Genomic DNA, 22,051 nt, shown 5'->3' with positions numbered 1-22,051 from the left:
GGAAGACAACAGTTTTATGGGGGAGAGAGTAGCAGATGGAGAGAGAGAGAGAGAGAGAGAGAGAGAGAGACGGGGGGAGAAAGAAAAGAAAAGACGATTTTTGACTTGATCTGAATTTATTTATTTAAAATTTATTGGTGTTTTCTGATGTGCCACTAAACCACGGTGAGGTATTGGTTAAGTTTAGACCCCAAACTGTTTGGTTAAGGTTATACAACACTCATGGTCATGTTTAAAAGGACTACATAAATCTGGAGTAACTGATGATTCCTTTTGGGTGTCAGCACAACAGGCTGCATACAAGACATTTTACCACCTCTGAAGTTGTCATTGCTAACACATTTGCAATAAATAGAACTCCAATATTCACTCTCCTATTAGCTCTATTTTGGTCTCTGTATCCAGCTCTTTAGCTGCTAAATGCTTCAACATGTTTCTGACTTTGCCTGTTTGCCATTTGGTGCTCAGCAGGAAGTGCACAGTGTTTTTTTAAATTTTTTTGCTGTTATTTTTAGTTTTTTTTTTAGTTTTTTGCTGAAACCAGCTTGAAGCAAGATCTATGAGCAGAAACAGTGAGGTTGTGAGCTGAAAAACACCAAAAAGCTCTGTGGTGCTGAGGAGAACTGTAGAGTTGATAATTCTCTGTGGGTGCGACTCCATCCACATTACGCTCAGTCGTCCGATCTACTGTGAGTATGAAAGTATCGACTCGTGCGCCTTCAAAGTCGAGGAAAGATTGCGATTGTGGTTAAAAGAGACCAGTGTTGACTATAGGAAAATAAAGAGTCATGTGAGAAACGTTCTGCTCCTTTGGGTTGACATGGAAAAAACCGCCCAGCCGAGAAAGGGAAAGAGGAAGTAAGCACAGACAGATTAAGAAAGTAAAATAAAAAGGATGGTGGGATCTATCAAGTGAGGCAGGGAGGAGGAAAAACTGTGACTGAAAATTCCTCAATGATCCAAAAGATAGATTGAAAGAGAGCAGCAAGTCATCTATGCAGTTGGCCCGAGCAGCACAGCGCAGACAGTGTGCTTCAGAGTTAAGACAGCAAGACATGAAGGGATGAGAGTTCGGAGTACAGAGAAAAAGACGGATATACTAGAACAGGAACGGAAAAAGGAAAAGAATAAAAAATAAGAGAGTTGATTGAAGAGAGGAGAAGAAGAAGAAGAGGAGATGGGGAATGAGAAAAATCACACAAGTCCTCCACCGGTTCGTTCCAGCGCCGCACAGCGTGCACCAAGTTTTGGAGAGTGGAGAAAGATGTATGGGGTGGAGGGAGCGAGGACTGGACGAACAGCATGATGAGACATAGAAGAAGAAGAAGAAAATGATGACTGACAAATCCTCACAGTGACGGCTGCCTCACTGCAGAGTAGAAAATGTACTACGGCGAGATCAGAGCCACGAAGACGGAGGAATGAGATAAATAACAGAAGACAGAAGGATGGATGTTGCTCTGAATTCAAGTACTTTAAACTAAATCTAAACAGGTGACCCTATTAAGAATAAGAGACAGAGTTGTAGGTGTGACATTATAGAGAGAAGAGGAATGAGTCCGAGGATACAGAGAAAGAGACCTTGGATTTAATTTAGAAAGGTTTCGTATTCACAAATAATGTAAAAAAAAAAAAAAGAGCTGTGATATATAAAATGCAGATGTTGCCGGGGTAATCACAGAGTCATATTGATTCGATCCAATACTCCGTGGTAGATCGAAAGCTCAAGCTGACTTTTATCATTATCTCGGCAACCAAAGCCATTGATATCAGTTTAATTTGACCCTGCTTTACACAGATGAGAGGCGATACGGGGAGATGAAGGCACAGCAGAAGGGACATAGTGTGGGCTCTTTTTTTTTTTTTATAAATGGAAGTGAACAGAATTTTTCTTATTTTTTTTTAAAAAGCTGAAGAACAAAACTGAGAAAAGCAGCCTGGTTCCAGTGGGGCAGAGCAAAATGAGAGTCCTGCAACTAAAACTGACTAGATAAAGATAAAGCAAAGCAGGAAATTAATTGTTAAGGGACACAAAGCCCAGTTGTGTTTTTTAAAGCAGATACAGTGACAAAAGAAATTCTTTTTACAGCTAATCCTGTCCTGTATTAATCTGTGAACATTTAGAGCAGAGGAACCTGTCATTCCACGGCCGAGAAAGAAATGATCCGAGATCTGTAGCCTTTTCAAGACATTTCGATACATTTTAATTCCTTAATTCTCGATAATTTATTTTAAGACCCTTTTAAGGAACCACAGTTACCCCGGAGGGAATGCGTGGGAGTGGATGGATGGATGGATGGATGAGGGGAGGAAAAAAAAAAAAGAGACCCAGTGCTGCTAATAGAAGAGATTAGACAGCTAGGAAAGCATGAAAACAGATGGGTTCCTACATTAATGCCAGACTACCAGGAGACACAGAGAGAGAGACACTGAGACAGGGAGATGGACATGAGGGAGATAAAGAGCAGCGGAGAAAACCAAAACACTGAAATCAAGACAAGGACAGCCCAACAAACAAGGACATCACATTTATGTATTTGGCTTTTAGCGGACGCTCTCATCCAGAACAACTTAAACAAGCCTTAAACTAGTATTAATTCAGCACATCAATTAAGACTGCCGGATTTCTTCCTAGGAGACGCAACAGCTTGAGAGTGAGTAAGTCTTCAAAAATCTTTTTTTTTTTCAAACCCCTGTTTGAGAGTCTGCTAACATTTCACCTGACATAATGGTTTGGTTCACCTGAACCTCAGGCTCTGGGGTGAGTTTTTTTAGAGAAGTTGGCACAGCCGGCAGAATAACTGGTAAACCCCAGACGAGGGCTAGGAGGTGAAATTAGAAACTAAGTTATCGCTTGACAACATGATAATAACCCAACATCAGAAACACGGCCCTTTCTAACCAATCATCTAGCAGTGTTTTATGAATGGACTGTCTCCTTCCCAAAATAGGGAGGGATGCATGCGATTGTTTTGTGTATTGGTCTGGCAGAGGTGGAAATGAGTCACGAACCTTGAAGGTAAAGCAACAAGACATTGGTGTTGTTTAAAGCTCAGTTTGGCCACAGTGTGAATGAGGCAATCTCTGACAGACTAAACTAATGTTTCTTAAAGACCAGCACAAAACAGACAGTAGTCTGTACAGTGTACTGTTAATGAAGCTGCGCCAACAAAGACGTTTTCCTTGTCAGGACAGGAAAAAAGCCATGAGCATCCTGACAGACGATTCTCAGGCTTTACTCGCCGACAGTACGGGGCGCCTTTGGTAACCAGAAATATTTTTTATAACAAGTCTTTTGTTCCAAGTGTAATCATCATTTTAAATTGAGCTGCAAATCCAGATCCACAGTATCTAGCTTTATGTCTTATTGTTCAGTGAAGAGATTTCGAAGCCAATTAGCTGCAAATAAATGAGCCAAATATATTAAAACAAACCTTGAAATGCGAGCCTGCACCTCTCTGGATGCTTGAGATCTGTTATTTTATTCAGTAAGAATTGCAGTGACAAATGTTTGTCCTGATGTTACATCATTTACATACACCTTCGCAAACGACGCACCAGGTGGAGAGAAGTGGACTGTACTTTCCCACCGCAACTTAGATCAGATGCTCGCACCAGCGTCATCGCAAAAAACAGTCTCATAAAGTGAGCACAAACTGTGAAACACACACATGCACACAAAAAAATACATAGATTACTCTCCTCCATCCTGAAAGGATTATATGACAGTGCCACAAATGGAGCACTGTATATTCAGTTTGTTAGCGAACGATTAACTCTCAGCCGCAGGAATGAGGATGAATAAGGGTATTTGTTTTGGTTGGTTGCTCCTGATTAAAAAAAAAAAAATTAAAAAAAAAACTCTTTTGGGGAAAAAAAAAAAAACACTCAAAAAACTTTCCTGTGTGATTCAGGAGCTAAACCAAGGTTATCAAGCGTTGAAAGCAAATGCATCTGCCCACTTTAACAACTTTGCTTTTTTCACTCCACCTGTTTCCACTTGTGTGACCGCCACATAACACTCTTTTTATTTCTTGTCCAAGGACCGTGGCATATACATTTTAGGCTGTGTTTATTTCATTAAACTTCATGAGGCCAGACACATGGCTTACACAGAGAAGTGGACCCACAGTATGCAGACAATAAAAGTAAACCGGCAAGTGCAAATCCTCATAATTTGGGGTTTTGCAAACACATTTCCTCACCAGATAAGAAAAAAAACAATCAGATATTTGTTCTCACTCCACCTATAATGTTATTTACTAGTCATGTGTGGTTTCTTTCCTTTCCATAAAAGCATATCAGCATACATCAGAAATGCTATCTGCCTCAGTACAATTTAACAAGGTAATGGCGCTCTGGTGATTTACAAACCATGGTAGACAGGAATGGTTCTCGCCTACTGGGAGGATATTGAGTAGGCAGACTTTAACTGTGGTGAAAACCACTAACTTGTAAATCATTCTATTAAAAACGCATGCTAAGCACTTCTGAAGTTTATAGCGCTAAGCAATCTTAAGTGAAACGAGCACAATGCAAAAAAACATCGAAATTGATGGTTGGATCCCCAGTCAGCCTCTCGGAGAACGAGACAAACCGCCAATGACTGCTCGCAACACAGTGCGAGACGGTACTCCAGATGCAGGGCGGGAGTTGTTTTTTGACATTTTCTGATAAACTATTGATCCACATCGCATCATTCAAAGTTTTCTTGGTGTCTGGGAAGGCTCTCTGGAGAATGTATTAACAACAACCATCACAGGACCGAAAGACTGCAGGAGAGACTTTTGAAATCTAGCACTTGAAAGAAGCCTTTTTCTATGTTTTCTCTTTCTCGTCTGAACTCTGTATTTTTTCATGTGTCCTTAAAAATAATCACGTGTAATGGAAGACAAGGCGGGAGGAGAAGAAAGAGACAGGCGCGCAGAGGATTCAACGTTGAAAAAACCCAATTTATTTTTGAGGTTAATGAAGTAAATATACGAAAAACATCTCCCATGTGATTCTGAAATTGGCCTTTTGCCTCTCTCCCAATGAAAGGAAAATAAAAATCAATAAAGTAGACATAAAAGTAGAGACAAGCATACATTAGTACTGTGTTAGCCTAATTGTTATGGCTCTACACTGTAATTTTTAACAGAAAAAGGTGGAGACAGTCATGACTCAGATGCAGTCTTTTTTATTTTTAGTTCAATGACTCAACATTTTGGCATATGGGCTTCTTTAGATTGTGCCAAAACATACATTCATAGAGTTATAAATAAAAAGACTGCAATGGAGTTGGGATTGTGCAACTTTTTCCTTCTGATGTTTACCCGCTGTCCAACACAAGAATATGTGCGTTTTTTTCTTTAGTTCTACTACAAGTTAAATCTTTAATTTAACCCTAAACCGGCCGACTCCAAAATCCTAATAGTTCAGCTTGGAAACTATGCTTATTCACCTTTCTTTTGTTGCCTTGAGGCAGATGAAAAGATTGATATGACTCTCTGCACTGAAAATGAAGCTGCAGCCAGTACCTGGTTAGTGTAGCTTAGAGTAAAGAGCATAAAGAGACATCAGGAAGAGAGGTGAAAATATTCTCACTTTATTTTGCATGGGTCTGATCCTTAGCGCAGTGAAGTTGACGCGATGACGCGCAGAAAACTAAAAGTAGCTATAAACAGAAGGCTGATGTAGTGGCAGCCGTTATGATAATTGCTTTCCTCGACTTATTTTTTTCTTTATAAAGGTGAGGACAGATGAGAAAAGAATCTATGCTTCAGCATGATACATTTCACTCTGCCGTGCTTTCTTTTTAATCCTTTTGCACCAGGCTGAGCCAGCCAGCAGGAGCAGTGTCTTCTCTAGGTAATCTAGCTCTTAGGATGTGTCATCGGTCAGTATTTGCCAGAAATCCCCAATGGACATTTTTCGCTGCTGTAAATACTACATGGCAGGATTTCATTGGCATGTTGCTCGAAGCTGATGCACCGTTGGGAACATTTCTCTCTCAAGTTTAAACTGGAACTAATGCTTCCTTGCTTCAATTTGCACCACCTTGGGCAAATTTTGCTTCATCTTGCTCTCGTTTGCCTCCTTCCATTGATTTTGCATACATTTCAGCTGCTGCCTCTAAATTATTATTTTTTAATTCTGTCTGAAGGTAGAGCAAGTGAGACAAGTGGATTGAGAGGGAGAAAGAGGTGGAGAGAAGGAGGGGGAAGGTGGATAAAACAGACAGAGGTGTGTGTTTATCAAGTGTTTCATAGTTGGCACAGTGATCCACGATCAATTGACGCTCTCAGATCAGTGGGGACGGTATGATCAAGGGAAGCCTGCGGTCACTGAACCCAGATCAGCTGTCGGAAAGGACGGATAATTAGGGAGCTGGAGAGAATATTCAGAAACAGATGGGAGGATAGAGGCGACATGTGTGGGAGAGAGAGAGAGAGAGAGACAGAGATGGAAGAAGAGAGGCAGTCTCTTTGGATGAGAGTGTCAGCTAAATGCGTAATAGAATGTAAAACAAAATGAGAGAGAGAGAGAGAGGGCTGAGTGATGGAGGGAAAGAGAGGGCAGAAGAGGAAAGAGGAGAACAAGGCAGGAACGAGGGATAGACAGATGGATCGGAATAGGAATGGACGGAAGGAGGTGGGAGGTTGAGATTCAGGTTGAGCCAAAGAGGGAAATGAAGAGACGGAGAAGCTGGGAGTGAGATAGAGTTAGAAAAAAATATTGGTCTGTAACTGATGTACTTTGCTTCGGCAACACAGGTTTCTCCCCCTGTCGTTCCAATAAAGCAAATTTGAATTTGAGAGAGTTCTCTGCAGAGTGGAAACTTGGTTGGGAAGGCGTAAGGAGGCAGGAGGCAGATGAAAAAGGAATATATATGTATGTGCACTCAGTATGTGTTGTGGGAGAATTCCTCTCTTCCTGAAGGTTTGAAGTTGAAAGAGCATGAGAAAGATTGAGGGAGGAGGAGGAAGAGGAGGAGGTGGAGGAAGACGACAAGTAGGCGAAAATAGCTCCTGTGACCAGATCAACAGTTGGACCTTTGGGGAGTATGGAGTCTCAAGTTTGAGCTGCAGACAAAACCCACTGTCTGGCCACAACCACACACACATACACACACATACACACACACACACACACACACACACACACACACACACACACACACACACACACACACACAAGCAACAGAGACATGCAGATGCAGTTGCAAGCAGAGATGTACAAAAAGGTTTGTTAGCTGATAAGCAGATCCTGTACTCGGTATGTAATCAACACACACATACGCACCCCCTTCTCCTTAGCTGAAAGCCCCTCTGACATCACTTAAAAACCCTTTACACCCTCGTGCACACACACAAAGGTTGCACAGCCAAGGGAGCAGCTGTTTGTAGAAGTATTTCTTCGACCTGTTCAGAGTTATTAATTACACTCAATCTTCCTCAGCAAAGAATCACAGGAGTCTCCTTGATAATTTAACAACCCTACAGGGCTGCTGGAGACAATGCAGTCATTCCAGTCTGCGTGTCAGAGTCTATGACCAAACCACAGCATGTCATTTGTGGCTCAAGTGTTTTCTGCTCTAACATCTTTTTATACTTTTGCTGGACCAGCATGCATCTGTCAAACATGAAAGTCACTTGTTAATGCACGTAACTGCCTGTAGTTATGAGCAACTGACACTAAATTAATATTTAATGATGCATTTAATTTGTTATTGACTCGTTTTCTTTGGTCTGTCTATCATACCACATTTCACCTAAAGGTTGTAAAGTGTGAGAGCGAATGCTAATAGATGCAAGTTGGGAAGTACGAAATTAAAATGAAGACAATGCGGCATTTTGTGTTAAAGGTCCCATATTGTATAAAGTGATATTTCCATGTGTTGTTTGACTATAAAGCAGGTATAGCTTCTATATTAATACTGTGAAAGTATCAAAGCCTCAGTCCACAGAGAAATGCACACAGCCTGTATTCAGAAACTGAGCCTTAAAACCAGCCGTCAGGATTTCTGTAACTCTGTGATGTCACAACAAAGCAGTCACCGCTCTCAGCCATGCCCCAAGCCCAGCTCATCTGAACCCATCATCCAACCTTGCTGGATTTGGTTTATCTTAGTGTTTCCCTGAATTTGCTATATTTTCATTTGATCATTCAGAAAACAATCAGCCAATCAGAACACAGGCTCAGAGCCCCCTCTCTTCTGATTGGCTCACCGACCTGTTGACTGCTTTGCAGTAAGACGCTCTGTTTCTGAAACACCTAAAGTTATCTCAACTTTATCTCTGAGAAATCATGTTTTATTTCTGTCTGGTTTGCAGAAGTCTCTAAATACAGCAACACCTATAAGTGTCAGCTGACGTTGCTATGGAGAAGGACCCAGTCAGAGGCACAAAACAGAGCTAGCATCCCAGAGATAATATCTTTATCACAGTAGCAGATTCAAAATGTCCCGTTGTTATAAGTGAGAACATGAACAATAGTTGGTGAATTCATTCAAAATTGACTCTGAACTGGAAACGACAGAGAGATGTAACAGAGGTATCTACCTGGACTCAGACTGAATGTTGTGCCTCACGGTGGGCATCTTAACCCCTAAACCATGAGACCCATTTTTGTGTTGCCAATTTAACCAGGAAAGTTTAATTTTCACCACATTTTTGCCTGCTGAAAAATGGTGACTGCATTTGTATATGCTGCTTTTCCACATAAGGAATGAGAAGAGGAGATGAGAACACAAACTTCCAAAAGTTTAAAAAAAACTTCAGTGTGTGTGTCAGAAGTTGCGAACTCTTAAGCTTAGATGTTTAGAGTTTCATGTCCAGCCAAGCCTTGGAAGTGCTCCAAATGTCAGTCACCTTACATCTTCTGAGAAAATGAACAGGACTTCTACTTTGCAGCTATATTCCTTTACCCTACCACACACACACAGACACATACACAACTCGTCCACTAATCCAGTTCATCTCAATAATAAGAAATTCATTACATTCTTTGACCACAGAAACAAGAGCCGAACAGCTGCGTGTGACCTATCGGCAGACTATTTATGTTGCCCACATTGCAGCTAAACAGCGTGAGGCTCATGTACAATTTTCAGGGGCCTCCAGATCGATACGCCCCCCTAACTAGATATCATATCGTTTTTGAAAATCCATCACACCTGTACTCGCAAGCAATATACATCGTTTCTAATGAAAAAAAAATGAAAAAAAAAGAAAGAACAAAAAAAAAAAAGAAAAAGGAGAGAGAAAAGCCTGGAGTCAGAAAAGATTAGAAATGGGTGAGAGAAAGACGAAGAAGAACAAGAGAGAGGGAAAGAGGGGAGATTGAGGAGAGATGAAGGGAAGAGAATTAAAGAGACTGATAGTTGAGCGTTGGGTCCAGAGGGCATGTGTGTGTGTGTGTGTGTGTGTGTGTGTGTGTGTGTGTGTGTGTGTGTGTGTGTGTGTGTGTGAGTGTGTGTGTGAGTGTGAGTGTGAGTGTGAGTGTGTGTGAGTGTGTGTGTGAGTGTAAGTGTGAGTGTGTGTGAGCGTGTTAGTGAGTGACCATATGCCTCACACACACCCACCCTCACACACACACACACACACACACACACACACACCCACACGGAGAGGGAAGCTCATGAAGACAGATGCAGTGACCTTGCTTAGTGATAAGGCATGAAGATAAAGTAGTGTTGGATGAAATAACTGAAAAATACCAAGAAAAAACTGACAGAGGTTTGTGTGTGTGTGTGTGTGTGTGTGCGTGCGTGTGTGTGTGTGGGAGTGCAATATAGATAGACAGGCAAATAGACAGATAGAGAGATGGAAAAGATGGAGATAATAGTGAGACAGTAAGAAAGACAAAGATGAAGAGACTGACACCGATGTGGCTCAGTACTGAGAAAGGCAGATAAACAATAAGATGGGAAACAAAGGGTAACCATAACATACAATTAAACTGCAACATTTATTCACCCATCCACACAATCCTACCATCTAAAATGAATTAATGACTTGTTTTTTGCTGATCCTCATAGTTTGAAGTTCTGAACTTGTCGCAGTGGTGTAGAAAGGTGCTTGAGCTGTGGTCAGCGCACTGTGACATCACTGTTATAAGTGTGTTTGCAGGTGCAGCAGAGCACACTTCAAGCCTGTGAGACAGTGCTTCAAACAAACAAACAAACTTGGTTATCTCAATAGAACTACAAAGACGTGGTTAATTCCTGTGCTGAGACATGATTATCGCTGTGTTCTGATGGAAACCTGCACAGGTTGTACTGTCCACTTGTGATGTCGAGTAGCATGCTAGGTGTTTAGGCAGTTCAAGTAATGAGAACACTTACTAGAAAAATTGGCATCTGCTTTTTCACCATGCTTAGGAATGAGAAAAGGAGAGACAAAACAAAACCACAAACCTCAGACAGACACAGACATTTTTGTATATGTAGCAACATGTGAACTCTGACCTAAATATTACGGTATGAATTTTATTCAATAGGACACTAACACGACTGTATCTCACCATGTAGCTTAATCTCATTAACAGTCTTACTGCACCCTGACTATCATTAGCATTAGCATCAGATTCTTTTACAATTAGCCTGTAGACTATATAGCTAGCTAAACATGATGTTGTACAGTTTAGTCAAGATGATGTGTTGATGTTGATGTAGTGTGAGTAAAACTTTTGGAAAAACATAGATTAAAAGCAAACTTATTAAACAAACATCACACAAATAGTACCCATAGACTGTAAAGAAAGATGGACGTAGCTTCCGTGGCGTCACCCATAGGTTTATGTAGAGTGGTTTTGAGGCTCAGAGTGGGCTGCTCCAACGTCGCCATCTTGGCAGTGCCTGACTCCGCCTAACTTCTGGCTTATCCCAAAATGGGCAAAAAGGTGGGGCATGTGTAGAGCTAAGACTTCGGGGCACAGTGGTTTATGGCAAGCATACGCTCAACCACCTGTCACACAAAGTGGCCACGCCCTCAATTATACATAACCTTAAAACAGGTGAGCTATATAACCCCCCCCCCCGTACAGTTGCCACAAAGGGGAACTTAGCTATAGAGAGCAAAAAACGTTTTTTGTACCAGGCTGTAAACATGTTTATTTCTGTTGTTAAGTTTGGAATTTTTTGTCAGTGGGGATTGATTCGCTTTTGGAGCCAGCCTCTTGCAGCCATTCGAGGAACTGCAGCGTTTGGCTCTTCATTCATTTTTCAGCCCCGGAGGTTGCCCGTTGAGAGTATCTCGCTAGCATATTAGCTGACTGACGAACAGCTGCTTCTCTTGTCTCTGTTATTTCCAACCAGTTGCTGACAAGGTTTGTATTGTTAACAATACACCAGAACTAGAGCATAACTGTTAACCCCACCCATCCCTATCCAATTAGAATATAGTCAAAATTGCCATGAAACAGCCAAGAGAAGTGCTTCTGCAGGAACTCCATGGGGCCACTTTATCTGTCAGTCAACTGCAAATCCTCACGGAGTCCCCATCCGTGTGTGTTACGTCATGCCATCAGAAGCCTCCCCCGTCTACTTGTAGTACAACTAACAATACCTAAAATATGGCCGCTAGTATAGCTGTCTCTTTTCATACTTCAACTCCTCGTGTTTCAGAGTTGAGACCTTGAGCGGATAAGACAAAAGCAGTGCTACAGTAACTTAAAACAACTTTGAGTGTGGAAACAAATCGGACGATTCACTGTGCCTGACCACAGTAGTGTTTTTCTGGTATCTGTTTTCTTTCTGATTGTCGTACGTTCAGTCACTATTTGCCAAGAGCCAACTCTGCATGATGGCGCCAGAGAACAAAGCTGGAAAGCCTTTATTGAGACAGAGAGATAGACTGTTAGACATCTAGATAGACAGGCAGATAGGAATGCAGGGAGACAGAGAGACAATCACGCTGCACAAACACCGTAGAGGTCAATGCTATCACGGAAACGAGCGGTTATTTCGTAGCATTTCATCATCATCATCTATCTCGGTCGCTTGCGCTCTCTCTCCCTCTTTCATGGCTGGATTTCTCATTGATGACAAAGCCATTTATGTCTCTCTTATGTTCCCCCCGCCTCCCTTCTCTTCACCCCCCCCCCTCCTTCCCCTCCTCTCCACGCATCCCTCACAGTCTCTCCCTTATTCTCCTTGCTATTTATGCTTCCTGTGTTTTATTTTTCTCAGGTTTTTTTTTTTTTTTCTCGCCTGCACTTTCTCTCGTCTCTCATTCTCAATTTGTGTCTCCTCTCTTTACTCCTCTCTTTGTCTTTCTTTGCCTCGCTCGGGCTCACATCTTGGCTATTTTTTCCTCCTCTCTCACCTCATCTTCATCACTCCTCCTTCTCCACCTCCCCCCACCCCCCTCTCTCTGTCTTACATCATTTTCTCTCCCCCTCCCTCCTCCTATCCATTTTACCTTTCTCTTTCCCATGATTTAAATTCTGCACATCATCTTTCTTACTTTCTTTTGCTCGGCCCTCCCCATCCTTCCTCGCCCTCCTTCACACGCTTTCTTCCTCTGTTCCCGCCTCCCTTATTTTTCTCACCACATTCCCACTACCTCTCCTTTTCTTTCCATTCTTTCTTTCCCTACTTTCTTCAACTTGTGCCTTCCTAATTCTCTCCTTTAACTTTCCTTTCATCCATTTCTCCCCTTTTTATTTCCCCTCTTTCCCCCCACTTTCCTCCTCTCTCTCCCTTTTCACTGCTCTCCTTATGTACTTTTTTCCTCTCTCACCCTTCTCACTCTCTACTTCTCTCCTTCTTTGATTCCTGTCTTCTCCCTATTCATCCTTCACTCATATTTCTCCCTCTCATCCCCCACACCCTCCTGTTCGTTTCTTCCTATATACCTATCCTATATCTCTATACTTTCCTACTTTTCTCCCTCCTGTCTCTCCTTTTCATCCTTACTTCATCAGATTCTTTAATCCATTCTGCACGGCCTTCTTCCTTTCCTCCACTCTATCACCCCCTTCTCTTTCTCCATCCATTCCTGCCCATGTGTTATCCTTCATCCCTTCCTTTTCCTCTTGTCTTTAGTTCTTCCCTTTCTTTTTCCTGCCTACCCCACCCTACTCTCCTCCTTTCTTCAAACAACTACTCCTTTCTTTCCTTTTGGTTCCTCCTCCCTTCCTCTGACTTTCTTCTTCTGTCTGACCCTATAATCATCTTCCTTTCCTTCCTGTTTTCCTTCTTTATCAAAACAAGCATCAAGTACAGAGCCAATATGACAATTAGATACTCACTGCAATAATAATAATAACAGTATGAGTACATAAAGAAAGATAGATTAGTCAGTACTAAAGTTATAAAGTTAAAAAGCATACTTTGTGAGACTTAAATCTCCTTAAATAATGCATAAAGCAGATTATATGTGCACATTTATTGATATGTTCTTCCTCTTCCTCCCTCAGCGCTCAGAGATAACCGCATCCAGCTGCACCGCTCCACCTCCACCGAGCTTTCCATCACCATCGCTGACGTGCAGCTGTCCGACGAGGGCGAGTACACCTGCTCCATCTTCACCATGCCAGTCCGCACCGCCAGAGCCACCGTCACCGTGCTAGGTGGGTCGCACATGTGCATATGTGGGGGAAAAAGATCAGTCATCCGGATGTTACAGAGGTTGCAACTTTGTCCAGACCTTAAAATAAACCCCCGGACTGTTTGCACCCAACTGTAAAGAATATGTTTAAATTCAGAAAAAAAAAGTGCAAGTCACCGGTGTCTCGAACAGCTGGGTGAAATAGGTTTTCTGGATTTTAAGGAAAAGAAGAACATATTCTCTTTCCTGTGTGTCCTTGAAGGAGGATCCCTCTCTGTGAGGCCCATCCTAAGGTCACTTCAGAGTTTTCTTTCCTTCCTAAGCTGTTTTTTTTAAAAATCTTTGTTCTGATTGAGCCCTAATGGTGCAGAATGGCATCCTTGTCTTGCTTGTGTTTACACTCAGGCATGTCTCCTTTGAGACTGATTGACGGCTGTACAAATCAGCTCGGCTGCAGTCTATCTTAATATGTCTCCCCAACCTGTAGGATTGCGGCAAATTTAAATGGATGACTTGAAGCTTTCGGCGTCTTTTCTTATTTTCTCCCCATCTTTCATGTTGTTTGTAACGATTTTCACAAAAAATTCCCACTTTTTCTACCAGCCGGTCTCAACACTGCTCACAGAAATTGTTAGCCCATCAAATTACAGAATCCTTTAACTTGAAAATTGCGAAAAGTGGCTCAAATTCACCTTGATGCACCGCTGTGGCTTTGTGTTAGCCTGACCTACCCTGCAGAGTTTACCCTCTCTCAGCGCAGAATGAAGTTTGACCCCATGGCTGTCTGCTGTAAGAGTGACTTGCTGGGAGAGGCTGCCTGTTGGCATGAAGCACAGTAATGCTGCTCCACCTGTTAAGTGTTGCGTTTCCATGAAGTAAGAGGACTTAGGAAAGACCATTTGTCAAAGTCAAAGTTGACATATGCTGACATTTAGTGCCTAGTATGGGTATACCTGCAAAAAAACACTGGATGCTGCACTGCCCATAATGCAACTCATCTATTTGTTTGATCCTGTATTCCTCCATGTGTAAAATTGTTTCCCTTTGGAGTAAAGATGGTTTTTCTGTCACAGTTGAATTGAAATATAAATTGAAACACTTCCAAATTAATCCAAAAAATGATCCTTTTAACAGTACAGTGGACCACAATGTAATGACTCCACGGCCTTGCTTGTGATGCCTTCATCCAGTTTGATCCAGATCCTTGCTTTGTCTAAGGTTATGACCTCATATAACTCTCGTGTGTGGAGATAAACTGGCTCCACTCATCTTCTGTGAGATGGATGTTATTACCTACGTGTGATGCTTCCCCTGCAGCCTCCTATAAATTGCGGTCATCCTGTCAGCGGTGAGAGAGCCTGTTTATTGATTGGATATTGGGCTAATCGGTTTTGGCCCCCCGCAAACTGTCTTTTAACTATTGATTTTGATTGGTCGTGTTATTGTTCCTCAGTGTCAGCTAATGCTGGCTGTATTTCATGGTTTCTCTTGAAGATGAGAACAAAGCAGTGCGCTTGGCAATAATATAATGTACCAGCTAATGGCTGTACAACCACAATGGGTACTTAATGTATACGTGGGAGAGACAGCTGGTCAGATACTGCTGTGACGCTGTGGAGGGCAGATTTACGGCCAAACCTCGTAGGGCATCCGGTGCCACCTTTAAATTGCTGTGTAATGAAACTGAGACATTGTTTGTGCTGATCACAAAAAAACCTGCATCCATACAAATTGGCTTCCATCATTTCATTTTGCATACCTTCTGATATGGCCAAGAGTTAGTTTTTACTCCGAGCTTGTTTGTGATAGTGAGGAGGCTTTTTTTTTATTATTAGTTTTTGCCATTTCTTCTCTGCTTTTCTTATCCAATACATCATAATTTGCCAACAAATTAAACTTGGATGAAAACCGAGCTGCGTCGGGTTTCTGGAAAATGTATTTAGTGGAAAGAGGAGATGCTAAAATTTAGATATTTAGGGCGGGGCAGGGAGGCCTGTGTTTACAACGGCTGTTATGTAGCTGAAGGGCCACAGGGCTGTTCCCCTAAAATTTGGGGTTTGTGAGTCGACAGCTGTGGAAGCATCCTTGAATAAATCATTCTGTTGATATTTATTCAAATGTTTTGGCAGTGCTGCAAAGTATGTCAGAAAGAATGAAATGTGCTTCCCCTGGACAACCGCATGAGCAGTGCACTTAAAATGTTAATGTGATGTTTGTGTGTGTTTGTGTAAAGGGGGGGGGGGGGATTATGTAAGTGGAAACATGTTGAAGGCGGGTCTACTTTATCTCTTTAAATTCAAATTAATATGAGAATCACTCCTCCTATTTCTTCCAATATTTGCAGTAATTGTGATTCAGGCATTTTTTATTCGCTGTAATTGACAGCTGTGACACTGTATGCTGCGTTCAATAAATATTTCATGACCCCTGAGAGGGAACCAAACCATTAAAAATGTATGGTAAAATGTCTAAAACGCATGGACCCCTATGGGGGAATCAGCCAAAGATATCGAGTTTTGGCAGAGCGGTGTTCACACGTGAGTGTTTTATCCTTGTTTTGACATGTGGAGGGTTTTTTGACACACACACGTAAACACACACAAAACATAACCGCTGAGCATGGTCAGTTTTAAATGGTCGTGTGTCTGTTAGAATAAAATGGGTGGCATGCCTGCGCGCTCCCTCCTGAGCTAAGCAGAGAATGATTTATAATGGCTTTATTCTCTTTTATTCTCCTTGTAGAGGAAAGGGTCTCGACAGGGCTTCTCCAGCCAATTCTATACGTGCAGTATTATTCCCTCATTAATATTCAATGCTACTTTACTGCCAGAGAGCTTCCGCACACAGTGCACTACATCAAATACTGCTACATTAAAAATTGACCACATTTTTATTTTTTTGATCTATACCTTGGTTAGTTCATGGCACTTTATATTGGTTCTTCCCTTTCTGTCCATTTGTCTGTCTTAACTGTGGGAGGTGGGCAAAGTATCAGGAGCTACTTTCAATATCATTTAAGGAACATGAGCTCCATTAACATCTATTTATCTTTCTGTCTATCTATATTTTCTCTCCTCTGTCTTTCCTCGCTCGCTGACTACTCGTCTTATTTTGGAAACGTGGCGTGAAAAACACATTTTTACAAATTCAGTTGTTGCAAAACCTTAATTTGAATGAAAATCAGTTTTCCTCTTGGCAGCACCTCATGCCCTGGTCTCTAACTTTCTGTCTAACTTTCTCTGCTTCTACTCTTTCACCCCCATCTCTCTGTCCATCACTCCCTCTTTCCTCCATTAAAGCAGAAGATGGCGGGATAGGTGGTAAGACTGCAGACCGAATGTTCATTATTTTCAAGAGCAGAATGACAGTAAACTCCGCCAACACTTGGAGAAAAGTGCCGCCCACAGTGGCTCCAGATGGAGTATGGAGAGAAAAGTTTAATTTTCTCCTCTCTTGCCTTTCGACCGCAGCGGTGGAGGCAAAGTGGATACTTAAATATTTGGCAGAATAGACGTGTGGCTCTTCTGCTTCCGTTGTTTTTTTGTTTGTTTTTTTCACTTCGACTTGTGCTCCAAGTTAAAACAGTAATCAGAGCGAAAATGTTTCTCATTTTAACCGACAGAGAGTGCAGGGAATCTGGAAGAACACCTCGGGAGGGAGGAGAAGGAATCATGAAATTTTGGTTTGGCTGGGGGCGTCCTGGTGTTTCAATTGGCAGTTTGATTCTGACCTTTGGCTAATGTCATCCCTCTGTCCCTTTCAGCTTTTTCTGCAAACAGTCACCCAAGGCTCCAGCGTACGCCCCAAAGAAAAACATTTAGTCTGCCTGAGTCATTCCATCTCCCATTTTGGCTTTTAGCTAATGAATTCCGGGAGTCCTGTTTAATAATCTCTGCAAAATATAATTTATTTCCTTGACATTCTGAACTGTCCTGAAGTAACTGAGAGTGAACAGTCATACAATGCTATTTACCACACTGGCTGGAGCTGCAGAGATGCTGAGGCTGTCAGAGGTAATGCAGAGCCCACGCTGCTGATTTTAAAAGGATAATGCATTATTATTTATTTCAACAAATTAATTGCTCTTCCGTCTTCTTCTCAGTAGGCAGCCGTCCTGCCTTTTAAGGCTTCACTGCAAATCCTGGAATACTTAATATGCGCACCTGAAGAACTGTTCTGAATGTTAAATTGATGAAGGATTTTTATCATTTACTTTTGGGAATATATTTTGTCTCTGTATTCAGCTTCTGTAATCTTGTGTCATGTTTTCAAGTCTTACTAAAAATGTGGTTTGCATTTCACTTCCTCAGAATCATCACAGGAGTGATATGTACAGTACTTATGAGTCCAACCTTTCTGCAGGGTATTAATACAGATAAGATTAGACACAGTAAGAGTCTACTGTGTGTTCTCATGGACTTTTCCTGTAAAATATGCAGCACTAATGGCATTTTTCAATCAATTGAGACCGTTTGCAATGAATTTCAATCTCAAAAAAGCTAATCATTTGATAGCGCTAATAAATGTATATGGAACATTCAGACTACTATAGTGTTTTTCTCCATGCAACCAAGGATGCACATATAATTGGGTCCAGTACTGACCTTATTTTAGGAAGCAGGTCAGGTAATGGCAAGACATATCATTAAATACAGTTTCTCTGTAAGTGTCGCTATAAAATTCAGTGAAACTACCACAAACATTTATTAATTCATCTTTACAAAAACCTATTGACAGTGATTCTATATGGGGCTGCAACTAACAATTTAGATTAATCTGCTAATTATTTTCTTGATTAATCATGTCTATGAACTGTCAAAAAATCCTGTTGTAATTTCAGACAGCCCAAGGTAATTTACTGAATTCATATTTATTCAAAAAAAATCAGGCTACAAAACCCAAAGATATTCAGTTTACTATCATATCAGGCAAGAATCAGCCAATCCTCACATTCGAGAAGCTGGAATCAGAAAACATTTGGCGTCTTTACTTGAAAAAGAACTTGTACATAGTAAGCGATCGATTGTCAGATTCATTTTCTTTTGATCAACTAATTGAATAACTGGCCAGTCATTGCAGCTCTAGTTCTACATTTCCTGCTAACGTGACCTTCAAACTAAACAATCAAATAAAAATAAAACCTTTTTTTTTTTTTTTTTATCTGTTGAAGTGTTGCCATGACAACATTTTTTTATTTTATTTTTTTTTTACAGCACCCTCCAAAACCGTTACAGAAAGGCTTCATACTGGTTCAGACTGGTTTCTGATCTGCCATCGACACTGTAAAGTTGTCGTTGAGTTTCGGCAGAAAAAACTTCTTGGTCAGAATTGGAGAACCACTGTGGCAGGAAATTAGGGGCAAACAGCACAGTCTAGTGTTACATACCCAGCTATCTAACCCCACTCCCTCCTGAGAGGTTTTTGCGACGCTCTGTCGGCATCAAGCTACTTCTGCCTTTGCTAAACAGTCATTATTAGCACGGCTCTTGAGTGGTCAGCAAATATTGTATATGAAATATTGTAGTGCACCCAGGCCTAATTGGCACTGATAGGGAGACAGCTGGTTTGATGCTTGTGGAGGGTCAGGGTTAACAGAAGCTTTACAGAATTTTGAGCCACTGTGCAATGGCTGTGAACAGTTTTGGGTGCAAATGATAGCAAGCCTGCATCATTATTCATTTTCTTCTTTCTTTTTTTGCCCAGCTGGTTTCCATGAGAGCTCTAAAAATTTGTCCAAAGAAATTCAAGCTTGACTGTGATATTGAGGTTGCTGTATCAAGTTATGCTGTTAACGTTCTTTATTTTCCCCCCTAACTCAGTACAACACAACTTCGCAAAAATATGCAGTGTTTGTTTGTCTTATTTGCTTTCCTTTTATTTATTTATTTTTCTTTTTTTGCTTTTCCTTGCTACAAGGTGAGCCCTGCAGCCCTCTCTCTCTCTCTCTCTTTCTCTCTCTCTCTCTCTCCTGCTTAGTCCCTAACTCTTAATGTCTCTCTACCTCTCTTCAGGTGTGCCCGGTAAACCTCAGATCTCGGGCTTTGAGAATGCAGTGCCGGAGGGGGGCAAAGTCACCCTGACCTGCATCAGTACTGGCAGCAAACCCCCCGCCAGGCTGATCTGGTACCGCGGAGACCAGGAGCTGGAAGGTGAGAGATACAGGAAGTGTGCGGACACTCTCTTTGTGTGTTTGTGAATGTGTGTGTGTGTGTTTTTTCTGCGTTGCGGGGTCAGAAAATGAACGTTTGACGTGTCTGTTGTTGTACCCTGGCTTGTACTCTTTCTATATCTGTCTGTGCGGTGAGGACAGTGCATGGGTGTGGTTGTGTGTGTGTGTAGGACAGTGTGTGTGTGTGTGTGTGTGTGTGTGTGTGCAGCTTCAAGGATATTCTGAAGGAATGCAAGGATGTGGTTTTGGCCTTTGTGCGTGTGTTTGTCTCTGGTGTGTGTTCATGTGATCCTGCAGCGTGTACGGGGATTTGCAAGTGTGTATGTTTATAGAAATGCGCAAATTTGTGCACATATCCCTCAGTGATTGTGTGCGTTTGTTGTGTGTGTGTGAGAATGTGTGTGTGACCATGCTGTGTGTGTATTGTGTCCTTGCCACGTTGCCTGCTGTCTCTCTGTGTGCCCTAAACCTGTGCCTGCATATGTGTGTGTGCGCAAGTGCGAGAGCATGCTGCCTGTGTGTGCGTGAGTGCCGAAACATGCTGTGAGAGTGTTTGTGTGTGTGTGTGTGTGTGCACCCTTCATTCCCATCATTCCTTCATGCCGTGATCCTTTAAATTTGTGCCTATGCATGTATCCAGGAAATGTGTATGTGTTTGGTGTTATTGTATTTTGTACGTGTGTTGCTGCAGAGTTTATTCTTGCAAATATCTGTGTGTGTGTGTGTGTGTGCGTGCGTGCGTGTGTGTGTGTGTGTGTGTGTGTGTGTGTGTGTGTGTGTGTGTGTGTGTGTCATCCGTTGAGCTGCAACATATCTGCAACCGGGAGTGACACAACAGAGAGCGAGAGATAGCGTGGGTCGGATCTAGCCAGGGATAACGACAAAATCCAACAATAAAAGGCAGGGCGGAGGAGAGGATGAAGGGATGAGGTCGAACACAGAAACAGAGATAGAGAGAGCTTTGCATGAGGTCAGACTGACTGGTCTTTTGTTACAGATAAACAGGAGAAATGAGCAGGGAAGAGAAAGGGAGCGGCAGAGGGAGCGCAGAGAGGATGACACGAGCGGACAAATTAACCGGCTTTTTTTCCCTCACAGATAAACTGAAAAATCAAGGAAACGATTGGCAGCTTCTGACTCACACCAGTAGTATTGGCAGTGGTAACGTTTCTCCGAATTACAACCATGTCTCCCATAAACCCCCCCCCCCCTCCACAACCACCAGCACCACCACCACCACCACCACCACCCGCTTCTTGTTGCCTCATCAGTCAGAGGTTTTCTGTTTTGCTTTACCGAGCAGAAAAAAAACATGTTGGAAGTGTTGTTTCTGTCGCCCTTTCGCTCCTTCCACCATCTGCCTTCACCAGAAACTATATAAGCTTAAAGCTATGTTTGTGCTGGGAGAACAGCGCCCTCTGTCTGCGTGCACAGCTCTCCAAACAGATGTCCTGCCAAATCCTTCTCTTTGTAAACTGCAATGTTTAGACTTCTTTGCAGTGGCCTTTTCTACAGTAATTATACTAATATAATTTGATGATATAATATGATAATGATTTATTGATGTGAAAATGCTACACTCAGGCTTTGTAATGCAAAAATAACCCCATCTCGTGTCCTGATGCCTTGGCAGCATTAGTGTTTGCTATAATTATGGATTGAAATGAATCGAAAGAATGGACTGAAGCTACAAAGAGGAGGGATGGGAGCGCTGCCCGACTGAGGACAGATTATCTGGTCTTTTTGTTACAACTGAACTAGAAAAAAAAAAGGAGACAGAGGGGAAGAAGAGTGTGGGAATTGTTGCTTTTTAGAGAGTTTGAATTTCTGTTTAAAGGGTCGGTTTATCCATAAGACAAAAAGATACGTTTTAGCCTTCCAGATAGGCTTGATATTATTCACCCATGTTTTGAGATATCCAACTCTTAAGATTTGTATTCGTGGTGCTCACAACATTGAAAAGTTTCATAAAAAAAAAATCAAAAAAAAAAAAATCAACAGCAACACACCTCTCCAGAAAACAATGCTTTGAAGTCGCTGGATTATTCACAAACCTTACTGTGGGGTTTCCATAAGAATTACCTCTACTAAAGAAAGAGGGAAAGAGCAGTGCATGTGCCCTTTACGTAGGAAGATGAAAAGGGAAGCGGGGGCTGACAAGTAGCACATCTGCATCCTGTCACCATCTGCAATAAGTGTTTGCTCTCTTTTAATTTTAACCACAGTCCTTCTCCAACCTTAATCAAATGTTTTAACATTAACCATACCTTAAATGCATGGTAGCAAATTAGTATCGCACATCCATAAAGTTAGATGAGCCACAAGAGAAAAGTTTGAAAAAGAATAG

The 22,051-nt window shown here is 41.8% G+C and overlaps 1 protein-coding gene across 4 annotated transcripts in view; it reads left to right on the top strand.

Moving 5' to 3' along the window:
- The window catches only part of cadm3 (cell adhesion molecule 3), an 89,923-nt gene that overhangs the window by 40,490 nt on the left and 27,382 nt on the right, over positions 1–22,051 (top strand). For all 4 annotated transcript variants that reach the window (XM_022769246.1, XM_022769245.1, XM_022769244.1 and 1 more), the window contains exons 4-5: positions 13,405–13,557; positions 19,547–19,684. In XM_022769246.1, the coding sequence (XP_022624967.1) occupies positions 13,405–13,557; positions 19,547–19,684 (291 nt within the window). The remainder of the gene's footprint in view (positions 1–13,404; positions 13,558–19,546; positions 19,685–22,051) is intronic.

This window comes from Seriola dumerili, unplaced genomic scaffold (assembly GCF_002260705.1).
Source record: "Seriola dumerili isolate Sdu_G_001 unplaced genomic scaffold, Sdu_1.0 BDQW01002429.1, whole genome shotgun sequence".
NCBI classification, from domain to species: domain Eukaryota; kingdom Metazoa; phylum Chordata; class Actinopteri; order Carangiformes; family Carangidae; genus Seriola; species Seriola dumerili.
The sequence above is the reverse complement of the archived record's forward strand: the minus strand, read 5'-3'. Positions and strand labels throughout refer to the sequence as shown.